This window comes from Phaethon lepturus, unplaced genomic scaffold (assembly GCF_000687285.1).
Source record: "Phaethon lepturus isolate BGI_N335 unplaced genomic scaffold, ASM68728v1 scaffold12596, whole genome shotgun sequence".
In the NCBI taxonomy this organism is placed as follows: domain Eukaryota; kingdom Metazoa; phylum Chordata; class Aves; order Phaethontiformes; family Phaethontidae; genus Phaethon; species Phaethon lepturus.
This window is the reverse complement of record NW_010546974.1, coordinates 1-12,040: the sequence shown is the minus strand read 5'-3', so window position 1 is coordinate 12,040 and position 12,040 is coordinate 1. Positions and strand designations below refer to the sequence as shown.

The following is a 12,040-nucleotide window of genomic DNA, read 5'->3' as shown; positions in this document are numbered from 1 at the left end:
TGAACCCCCTCGGGACCGGGGAGTCCGTGTAGCCCAAAGGGGCACGCTTTTCTGGGATCCCTGGCCCCAAAGCTGTATGCAGTCCGGCCGAAGTGGGCGGCTGGGGAGTGCGGGTACCTGACGGCAAGCTCATCCGGGAAGTGATTTGAAAACTCACGGCTGTTTTCGTGGGTGGAGTTCCCCGGGTTGTGCCCTGAATGCAACGTGGTCACAGTTGCTTCTAGGACACCTGATTTCTTTTCTGAAAATACATACATGAAACAGGCAAACTTTAAATTTGTTGTCTCTTTACGTTGCAGAAAACGATCGGATGAAAAATCTTCAGTAGATGCGACAGGGAAGACCAAGCGGGAAGCAGAGCTTGATAGTACTGAAGATGCTGTTGTGGGAAAGAAGCCAAAATTGGAAGATGTTGTGTCAGAAGATGCTAAGTAAGTGCCCAGCTTAATGCTAAATCATAGCAAGATATACTGGATAGCTATTGCCAGTTGTGAATAGTCCATGTAAGTAGTTTTGCAGTATTTTCATAAAAAGATGAATTTGCATATGAAGTTGATTTTCCATTACCTGTATAAGTGAGAACATCCTGGTAGTACAGCTTCAGCAGTGATGAGCACTGGTTATATTTAAAATAATATTGCGGACAGATAGGCAACCACAGTATGAAATGTTGATGTGTTTGTGGTTACTGCATATGGATCAGTGGTTCTTGGTCAGAGCCATCATGGTGATTTCAGGCATATAGGAAGAGGTAAGCAGTGAGGCACATGGGAGGAGGCAGGCTTCTTGTGTACTGTGCCACTGAAAGGCATAATTTGCATGGGATACAGGAAGAAGAATTTGACCAAGGAGACAGAAACAAAGCTTTTCAGGTATGTAAGATTGTAACTGCAGCAAACATTTGGAATCAAGTACAGACATGCTTTTAAATTTGAGCTCAAATAGCAGGTATTTGACATGGAGAGGAGCATATATTTGGACATGCCAACAGCTGGGGAGATAAGGCAGCTGAAGGGAAGCCGGAATGACATTTCCGTGGTTTAGGATCTGCATGTCTTCCTCTTTTCTTTCCAGAACTTCATGACAGGTATTATGAGGGGTTTTGAAAACAGACTGAAGGGACAGAGCAGGCACCTTTCAGCTTAGTATGTCTTAAGAGATTCATGGGAACTTGGACGTTTATGTTCCTTCAGAAAATGATTAGGAGGGTTCATGGAATAAAAGTTCACCCACAGAGGCCAAATGCAGGTGTGTGCCTCCTAGGTCAAAGTGTAGAAAACTCTACTACAGAAATAAAAATGATGTGCTTGCTGTGTTCTTACACTTTTCTCTGAGTGATGTATTACTGATTTCTGTCAGAATTCTGATCTGGATTGTCATTTGGTCTTACATGGTAATTTTTCTTAAGTTCAAGGTAAGATTTTCTGTGAGAAAGTCATGAGAAGACTTCTCAGAACACTGTAACCAAAGGGTGCCTGTATAGATCCAAAACAGAACGAGAGTCAACATTTTAAGTCAGTGCCTGTGTTGGTGGTCTCAGTAGGAGGTATACTTGCCCACAGTAGCTTACTAGCTGCTCTATGCAGTGAGACACTAGCTCCTTCTAGTGGCCATGAGAGAAGGGGTCTCGTCCTCCGGCAGCTGCTTGGGATGCTTCAGGCTGCTGTTATTTGGTGTCAAGACTAGTAGCAGGAATACAGATTTTCAATTTTGCTTTGTTGTATATTGGAAAAAAGTCCTTGTTTAATCAGAAAGCTTTATGTAAACGTGATCCAAGTGCAGTTTGTGGTGCAAGTTAAGATATTACTACAAAGCAGTAGTTAAAGTAGATATATATATAGTAGCAAAATTTTAACACTTATAGATATTCTCAGTCCCGGTAGTAGTCTCTGCCAGCTGTCTGTTTCATGTATCCTTTTTTTAATGTTGCAGTTAAAGTAGAGGAGAAGCTCAACTTTTTTGCGTTTATAAAGCAAACAGGGTTTTTAAATAACTTTTTGGCTAACTCGTATGTTTTTAGTCTGGCAGACCTGATGCCTCAAGTAAAGGTGCAAGCTGTGGAAACTGTTGAAGGTTGTACACATGAGGTGAGTGCAGTAAAAATGCACATGAAAAGTATAGGCTTGTTTCATAGAATTATATGTATTACTGCCAGTATAATAATATTGGTTATTGTGCTTGTACTTATTATATCATAGAACAATTTAGGTTGGAAAAGACCTTTAAGATCATAGAGTCCAAACTTTAATTTAATGCTGCCAAGTCCACCACATTTACACATCTTTTAAATACCTCCAGGGATGGTGACTCAACCACCTTCCTGGGTGGGCAGCCTGTTCAAATGCTTGATAACCCTTTCAGTCAACAAATTTCTCTTGATACTCAGTCTGAACCTCCTTTGGTGCAACTTGAGGCCGTTTCCTCTTGCCTATCACTTGTTACTTGGGAAAAGGGACCACCCACCTCGATACAACCTCCTTTCAGGTAACTATAGAGAGCGATGAGGTCTCCCCTTAGCCTCCTCTTCTCCAGACTAAACAACCCCAGTTCGCTCAGCCACTGCTCGTAAGACTTGTTCTCCAGACCTCTCACCAGCCTCATTGCCCTTCTCTGGACATGCTCCAGCAACTCAGTGTCCTTCTTGTAGTGAGGGGCCCAAAACTGAATACAGGATTTGAGGTGCAGCATCACCAGTGCCAAGTACGGGGGCACAATCACTTCCCTACTCCTGCTGGCCACACTAGTTCTGATACAGGCCCGGATGCTGTTGGCCTTCTTGGCCACCTGGGCACACTGCTGGCTCATGTTCAGCTGATTGTCAACCAGCACCCCCAGGTCCTTTTCTGCTGGGCAGCTCTCCAGCCACTCCTCCCCAGGCCTATAGCATTGCTTGGGGTTGTTGTGACCCAAGTACAGTATTGGCTACTTGGCCTTGTTGTATGTCATTGGCATCAGCCCATCCATCCAGCCTCTCTAGATCCCTCTGCAGAGCCTTCCTACCCTCAAGCAGATACATTATTTCATGTTTAAGGTAGAACATGTTTGTAAAGAGTTTGAGGTCTGTATCTGTCACTGAGCATACACTTGGCAAATCAATGGGATACCTTACCAGAAGCAGTGTGAATGCAATAAAATGAGTGATTGCGAAAGACTCTATGATAATGTTTATAGGGTTCTGTATTTGAAAGGTACCAAGTGCATTCTGAGTACTGTTGAGGAGGAAAACCTACTGGTTGGTAAAATAGGTCTCTGTTAATAGTATGATCTAAGTGTGTAGCAGTGCACTGAAATATTTTGCTATTCTGGTTCAAGGATGAAAGGCTGTCTTGTAAGGCTGATTACCATTGAAAATGACATTTTGGTAAAAAGGAAAAAAAATTTTTTTTGTGTAAAAGCAAAATAATGAAAACTATCAATTTTCAAATTGTGTTAATAGACATAAATACAGTTTAAGATACAAAAAACCAGAACTATTAATGTTAGCTTTTTTTAAATTATCCTTCATACAAACATGATTGTCAGAAGGATTTTCTGTGAGAATTAAATTATGTAAATTTTAACTTCCTTTTATGCTCATTTTATTTTCTCTGCTGTCTTCCAGTTAATTAACTTCCAGCTCAAGTTAATTAGGGTCACGTTCAAGGACGTTGTGTGATTAGACTTTTGTAATGAAGAAACTGTATATATAATTGATGGTACAGGTTTTAAAGCCCATGTATCTATATCTTCTTTGTTATCTTGAGAAGTCTGGTGGAGGTTTGCCATCACTTAGTAACTGAATAGAGCTTAAATATTTAGTATGAATGAATGTTAGATATTGGCCAGGAACAGGAACTTTACCTGTATAAATAAATTCTCCTGGGAAAGGGAGTGTTATCAATGTGAACTGAGTAATTGCTTCTAACGTCCATCGGCCAGAAACCATGACTGTGTCTTGGTCTGAATAGCTAATGTTCCAAGGTAGGTGAAGCAGAAATATTTCGCACAAGATGGTAGGGAGTATCAGAGAAGTGAGAGAAGGAGCATAGTTGCAGGAAGATAGAGATACTGCTTGAAAAACTCTGAGAGGAGGGAAGGAAGCCTTGACACATGAGCCTCGTAGACGCAGGGTGATAGAAATTCAGATTTGTTTTCATGTGCTTTAGAAGTCCTGCTCCAGCTCTTCATGTCATTTATATATAAATAAAAATTGCCATGTCACTGGACTGGACACCAAGAATTCCGCAACTGTTTTATTTAAAATGTCTTTTATAGGTTGCACTTCCAGCAGATGAAGACTTCACAGGTCTGAAGCCAAGAACTGGAAAAGCTGCAAAAGTATGTGATAGATTGCATTTATTTTTATTTTTGTCATAAGATAGGTGGTTTTATATTTACATTTGGTAGAGTAAAATGATGTGGTTGAATGGGGTGGATAGGCTATTGTGATTTCAATCCTGTTCTACAACATCAGGCTGTAGCTTCGGTTGTACACTGTAGTTTTTCTTCATAAATTAGTATATTAGAGAAAACTCAGTCATCAGGGTAAGATTTTCATTTGATACGACAACAAGACATAAGCAAATATCTTAGGTGTGGTATTAGGTTAAATTATTTAAATAATTTAAATACAAAGTCATTGAAAAATACTGGATTAAGATAAATTGGAGTTACAAATATATACAGGATTTCATTTCTACCTGTAATTTGCACACTAGATCAGTCACAAAATTAATCAAATGTAAATAACAGTCTGTGTTAAAAATATGTAATGTTTTTGCTTGCTTTCTTTTTAGGAATATCCATTTATTCTTGACGCCTTTCAGAGAGAAGCTATTCTTTGTGTAGATAATAACCAGTCTGTGTTAGTGTCAGCTCATACATCAGCTGGTAAAACTGTTTGTGCAGAGTAAGTTTTTTTTCTGATAGACTCTAATAAGAAAATGATGTGTTGTTTGTTGTGTCATTTTGTTGAACCACCAGTAGCTGTTGGATCTCAGTTTCTTGATACAAAGTTTGGACTATCAGTGTTAGAATTTAATTGACTACTCTTGAATATAAAAATTACTTCTTTCATTACGTTTGATGAGTAGTAAAAGGTTTAATTTGTGTTTAAGCTTACCTTTTATTCTTAAACAGTCTGGTTTTGTTGAGATGTTATTGTACAGATTGAAAGGAAGGTTTCTGCAATACAGATTTGCATGAATTTTGAAAAACATACCTTTGTTTTCTAGCCCCTAGCTATAACTAATAAGGTTTTTGTGTGGGTTTTTTTGCTTTGTCAGAAGCACTGGTTTGATTTAATTTGCAACTTGTTTATCAGGCAAGAAATGTTTAAAAGATAGTGTATGTTTTTGTCAGGGTTTGATCTGACAGTGGAGTGGCTTTGCTGACCTGAGGAGAGAAGTGAGATGTACATGTAGATATATTAGAGCATGGGTTCAAGTAATAATAGTTTGTCACAAGACAGTGACAGTTAGATTTTTAAATTAACCTAGGTGTGCTTTGATAACCATAAAAATCAGTGAAGTTGTTGTCAGTGATTTGTCACTCTCCAAAGAGGCAAACATAGTTGAGTTAAGATTGCACTGAACTTCATAATCTAGATGAAATGCTTCATATATGTTTTCATCTATTTTTTTAAGCAGAAGATTAGAGGAAAGTAATATGCTCTGAATGTCTTCCCGACAACTTTAATATGTACGTTTGAATACAGGTATGCAATTGCCCTGGCTTTGAGGGAGAAACAGCGTGTAATATTTACAAGTCCAATTAAAGCTTTGAGTAATCAGAAGTACCGTGAGATGTATGAAGAATTCCAGGATGTTGGTTTGATGACTGGTGATGTCACCATTAATCCTACAGCTTCTTGTCTGGTAATGACAACCGAGGTAAGATCAGACATTAATTCTTGATCTGTCTGTGGTTTCTTCTACCCTTTTTTGAATGAGAAAGTCTGCTATTAAAACATGGAAGTTATCATAATAAGCCCAACTAGGGTCGAAAATGTTATAAAGTTCATTATGCCTCTCTTTAATGTTTTAACTTTTGATAATTGAAAAAGTTAAGTAAATCTCTGTAAATTCATGCTTTTGGACTATCAGTCAGGAGCTTCCATTCTCACATGGAGAAAGGCAAAACTCAATTTCCTGAACAGTCAAGACACTGAGTTTTCTTTGGATAGATGTGAAGTACTGAAAGTGAGACTTACTGATCCTGTAGGCTCAGTATTTAGTTCTAGGGAAGCAAAATGGAGGAGTGGTTCATGCTAGATGCTAGTGCTCCAGGAATATACAGCTTTTCACCTTTGATAACAAAGTACCGTTTGCACACTTTTGTCATATTTCTGTTGCACAAATCTGTCCAGCCATGAGTTGGAATTTTCCTTTTTATGTCATTATCTCAAAGGAGTAAAGAGTCTTATGGAGAAAACACTGGTAGGGCAAGATTGGGGTAGAGAGACAGGATGACTTGATTTCTGACAAAAGATTTCCTCTTAATCACAGAGAAGTTATCTGTTAGGATGAGGGAAGAAGGTGACTTGGCAGAAGTAGATCTACAAACCTGTAACAAATATGCTGCCACATAGAGGCTGGAAGAAAAATAACATTTCTATGTTAAAAATAACAGTTGCTGCACTGTTCTTGCAGAGAAACCAGTGTGTCTCATATAATGAAGTTTGTTAGATTGGAATCAACTTGGAAAGCATCTCGCAGCCAATCTTTGAATACTTTTAAGTTTTGTGCAGAATAAGATTTCATGCTGCCATGTAAATGTGAACCAAAAATTCTGGCAGTTTCTTACTGACATCTCTGTAACGTGTGACTGTTGTTATTTCATGTGATGGATCTCAATTTTTTTTTTCCTTTTCTAGATTTTGAGAAGTATGCTCTACAGAGGTTCTGAGGTTATGCGAGAAGTTGCATGGGTTATTTTTGATGAAATACACTACATGAGAGATTCAGGTATCCTATATGTAAAACTTTTCTTTTCAATAAATCTTTTTACCCCCCCCGAACAATTTTTTTTCTTTTGAAGAATTAAATCTTTATTCTGTCTCTTAAAGTCAGTCATCTTTGTGCATAAATCATTCAGATTTTGTTTTCTGCTGAATGTACATAAGATGGTTGTTGTTTGTTACAGTCTGCATTTTCTTTGCCAAGGCAAAAGCCACTTTGAGGGCATTTGATATACTCCGTTTGTGTAGGGGAGGCTTTTTAAAGTTTTTGTTTTATTTTGTCTTTAAGCATGCTGTTCTTTGGCTTCAGAGCTGAAAAATAGTCTTTAATCACATAAAATTCCTATGTGACTCTTGCATTTTCAGAACGTGGTGTGGTTTGGGAAGAGACAATTATTTTACTCCCTGACAATGTTCATTATGTGTTCCTTTCTGCCACTATTCCAAATGCGCGTCAGTTTGCTGAATGGATCTGCCATCTTCACAAACAGGTAATGTCTCTGATGTGCTATACCTCCATCTTGTTGTGTTGTGGCATAGTACTGTCTCTTTGGTTGATGAGGACTGCACCTTTGAGTGTCTTTTTAGTCATCTTCTTATTGCTTATAAATGATGGTATAGATCACTCCTGGCTTCTCTGGTTGTACTCCTAGCTTTTGCAGCTATACTGGCAGCTGGTTCTACATGGTAACATTAAAGCTGTTTCTTTAAAGTTACTTAGACACCAGCCTGATTTCAACAAACATTCTGATTTATGAAATACAGTGAATATACTATGATTTTCAGAGGGCTGATAGACAAGAGGTTATTTGGAGAAGTTGTTTGAAGAGCTCTCTAAAAACAAAAGTAGATCATAAATCCGTAGAAAATACTATATATGCATGTGAACAAAGAGAAAAAAGAAATGTAAGAAATCTATCCTGTCCCATTACCATTAGGTTTATTTTATTCTGTTTTTTTAAGAGATGCTTTTGCAGCAAAGAATACGGGAATAAGAATTAGGGAAGTTTGTATCCACAAGAGGTTGATCCGATTTTAAAAATACCCCAGAGATTGATTCCTATGTTGTTTGTGATGAAAGGAGTGTAGTATAAGAGATTAGGCTTGGCACAAAACCTTGACTTTGTTTTGCAGAACACTGATTTTTTTTTTTACAGCAGATTGACTTAAATATTTAATGTTTTGTTTTGTTTTTTATTTTTCTAACCAAGCTTTCTCGATGCATTAAAACTTTAAATATTTTTTAAAGTCTACCGTGTGCTTTTTTAGGTGGTGTAAGAAATACTGTAGGCTTTTTTACAAAATAGAAATTAACACTTTTTCCTTTGGTTTTCAAAGGTGTTAGGATTTTGGGTCTATGTAATAATACAGAAGGAAGTACTACCTGTCCTTACTTTTTGTGTTCATGAGAAAGAATTTTTGTAGCCAACTTGTGTTCTTCTAAAGGATTTGCAAACTTTCATTTTCTTAAGCAGTGTCATTAGTACAAAATCCATATTCAGGAAAGAAAATGTCTTATCTTAGTTTCTGTGAATCGTACTTTCTGGCTTTTAGAAAGATGCATTTTACTAGTAATGTATTGGATTTTCCATCAAGCAAGTATTCTTACAATGCAATTAGAACCATTAAATATTTATGTGTATGCTGTTCTTTCTTTATAGCCTTGTCATGTGATTTACACCGACTATCGACCGACTCCACTGCAGCATTATATATTCCCAGCAGGAGGAGATGGACTCCATCTGGTTGTTGATGAAAATGTAAGGAATATTCAGTTTGTTTGAAAGATCTTTTTCCTTGCATATCAGTCACAAGCTTGATCTCTTGCAAAATTTGGGTTGGCTATACAAAGGATATTTGTGTTAAAATGAAGTACAAATGGGTAACAATGATCTCTGAATTGATGTTAGACTTTGGATTCTTGTAGAAGAGATTGGTTTTATTATCTGATGTCATGTAGTCAGCTGAGTAATACTTTGCTGAGATGTCTTAAGTGCCCTCATCCTTGCATTGTTTCTAAAGTGCATGCTGCTTTCTGTAAATCTGCAAAATAGCTGATGTTTCTTGTACTGTTTCTCACTCAAAAGAAAAAGTATTAGCATTTAAATTTTAGTTTGGTTGAGGGGGCAAAATATTTGTGTGTTTTCAGGTGATTTTGAAGTAACGACTTATTTAAAATTAATCTTTGGCTTGCACAGCAATAGCTAGAGCCAGAAACAGTAGTTCTGCACTTGAAGCTGGGTCTTCATTGGGCAGTGTGGTTTCATGTAGACATTCCTAAAAGTCAGTTTTGGTATTGTGTGATTCAGCAGGTCTAGCATGGCTGATAGTGTGGTGGATAGAACAATGAGCAATAACTTCAGAGACACCAAAATAATTCTGAGCTGTGCTGCTGACCTAGTAAACTCACTTGCTAGCTTATGCATTGTTTTTTTTTTCCTTCAGCCTGTAAATATGAGGTAATGGTACTGGCTATGCAAAGCACTAAGTATTTTTAAGTGGGCTATGTAAGAAGTAATGGCTTACAAAGGTTGTGTTTTGTATCTAGGGAGATTTCAGAGAAGATAATTTTAATACAGCAATGCAAGTGCTTAGAGATGCAGGAGACTTAGCAAAAGGGGACCAGAAAGGCAGGAAAGGAGGAACAAAAGGTAAGTTTGAATGCCATTACCAACTAACTTTTTGTATAATACAACAAAGTTGTATGCAAGCTGTGCTTGTGCCTCGATTATTCCATATGATAGTTTATTGCTAAAATTACATTTAAATTAATGTAATCTCTCTGCAGGTCCTTCAAATGTTTTTAAGATTGTGAAGATGATCATGGAAAGGAATTTCCAACCTGTGATTATTTTCAGCTTCAGTAAGAAAGACTGTGAAGCCTACGCACTTCAGATGACAAAGTTAGATTTCAATACAGGTACAAATAAATAAAATATAGTTGTGTTCACAATTGTAGTTAGATGTGAAATGTTAGTCTGGTTACATACTTGGATTTCCTTTGGGACTTTTTGTGTAAAAACAAATGAAAAATATGTATTGCTTTTTCATTTACTATGCTGGTACATCAGGATCTTTTCCATAGGAAACTGCACAAAGAATACTTGGCCATGACAGTCTTGAATTGTTCCTCTGTTTTAAACTTTCCTTCTTTCTTTCTCCAAAATCTTGTTCACTCTAATAATAGCACAAGAGTTCCTAGAAAATTCTATCTATAATGGGAGAAGACTGATCATAACAAATGTATTTCCCAAAATTTTCATGTTATGTCCGTTAGAAAAATTAGTATTCTCTCAAAGTCAACTATGTAACAAACCACTAGACTGTTCTTTCCCAACTATTCAAGAAGGTTTTCTTTCTTTCCTTCCTCCCCCTTCTCAAAGAAAAAACCAAAAGGCAAACAAAATTTCATTTTGGTTTAAGACCAAGCTTGGAAAATAAGTTTAAGTTCATTGCTTCTTGGAAATCTTAAGAGTTGTAACAAAAATACGGTATTTGTTGTAAATCAACATATTTCATGTTTGTGAACTGCTCAGGGTTCTTGCTTGCTTACTTCCTCCAATCTTTGCATGTTCTAGTGCAGTGTTGCAAAACAATGCAGCAGTTTCTTTCAGAAAATGAAAAAATACACACAAGTGCAGAGATGCATTTTTATGTGTTTTCTTCAGTCATACCTTTGAATATATATCCTCGATATTTGTACTACTTAAGTAGAAAGGGTAGAAGCTTTGAGCATTAGCAGGGAAGAGGAAGGGCCTCTATGTCCATGAAGATGGGGACTAGTAAATAGGAAAGAAATGGGGAGGTTTATGAAATAGACAGAAAGTACACAAATCTGAGAAATCCCAAACTTGGAAATAGCTGAAGTTTATATTGTGCTGCCACGTTTGTTTTGTTTTCCTTTTCCCTGAGCATCTTCTGGTTACTGTTAGGCTCCTTCAGGCTCACATTCAAGTCTTGATTGTCTGACCCGATGTGGGTGGTTTTGTGGAGACTTCACAGACTTCCATGCTATTTTTATTGTAAACCTTCATAAATATTAGAATGTGGTAAACACTTTATTTACATATGATGTTAGCCTTCTCGATTTTGTAATAACTTAAAAATTGCTGCCTTAGATGAAGAAAAGAAGATGGTTGAAGAAGTGTTCAATAATGCAATTGATTGTCTGTCAGATGAAGATAAAAAGCTTCCTCAGGTGAGTGGAGATTGAATAGGGGTAGTTGCTGCTCTTCTGTTTTCTGCAGCTTTTGAGACTGTGGGTATTTTGTGGTGGGTACAGAAATCATAAACTGGATATTCTCATTCATCTCCCTGGGTTTTAATATGTCTTGCATTCCTTCTTGGCATTGTGAAGTAGGACTCAGTGATTAGGATTCCTTCCAGTTGTGATTCCAGCAAATGACATATGCCAAAATGAATGACATATGGAGTTCTGACCCTGTGTTTATTTTTTTTATAAGTATGTTTTTAAGTAAATATAAGGGCTTGTAAAGAGATATATCTCGGTTAAAACTGTCTGGAAAACAGTTCAAAGGAGAATGCAGTATGCACTTTATCAGGTATTGAATACTGAGCCTTTTAAAAGGTTGAATTGATGCATCTGTGTTCTAATTTATTGTATAATGACTAAGGATAGTGACTGTCTTTACAGGGGAACATACAAGCTTCTAAGTGGACAGAGTATTACAGGATTTACTTTTGCAACAAATACTACAACTGTAATTTCTTTCTACACTCCTGTCGTGGGTTGAACTTGGCTGGATGCCAGGTGCCCACCAAAGCCACTCTCTCACTCCCTTTTTCAGCCGGACAGAGGAGAAAATGTAACTAAGAGCCTGTGGGTTGAGATTAGGACAAGGAGACATTATTCAGGAATTATCGACATGGGCAAAACAGACTTGACTTGGGGAAGTTAGTTTAATTTATTGGCAACCAAATTAGAGTAGGGTAATGAGAACTAAAACCAAATCTTAAAAACACCTTCAACCCACCCCTCCCTTCTTCCCGGGCTCAAATTCACTCCCGATTTTCTCCATCTCCTCCCCCAAAGTGGCACAGGGGTTGGGGAGTGGGGATTGCGGTCAGTTCATCACACGTTGT

General features: G+C 37.4%; 1 protein-coding gene across 1 annotated transcript in view; it reads left to right on the top strand.

The window, feature by feature from the left end:
- LOC104622643 (superkiller viralicidic activity 2-like 2) overlaps positions 1-11,135 on the top strand; it is a gene marked incomplete at its 3' end in the record, with an annotated part of 11,333 nt that extends 198 nt beyond the window's left edge. The window contains exons 2-12 of the mRNA XM_010289488.1: positions 300-431; positions 2,021-2,087; positions 4,255-4,317; positions 4,776-4,888; positions 5,696-5,870; positions 6,854-6,944; positions 7,304-7,428; positions 8,599-8,697; positions 9,486-9,588; positions 9,726-9,857; positions 11,056-11,135. Coding sequence (XP_010287790.1) covers positions 300-431; positions 2,021-2,087; positions 4,255-4,317; positions 4,776-4,888; positions 5,696-5,870; positions 6,854-6,944; positions 7,304-7,428; positions 8,599-8,697; positions 9,486-9,588; positions 9,726-9,857; positions 11,056-11,135 — 1,180 coding nt within the window. The remainder of the gene's footprint in view (positions 1-299; positions 432-2,020; positions 2,088-4,254; positions 4,318-4,775; positions 4,889-5,695; positions 5,871-6,853; positions 6,945-7,303; positions 7,429-8,598; positions 8,698-9,485; positions 9,589-9,725; positions 9,858-11,055) is intronic.
- Positions 11,136-12,040: the final 905 nt, after the last annotated feature.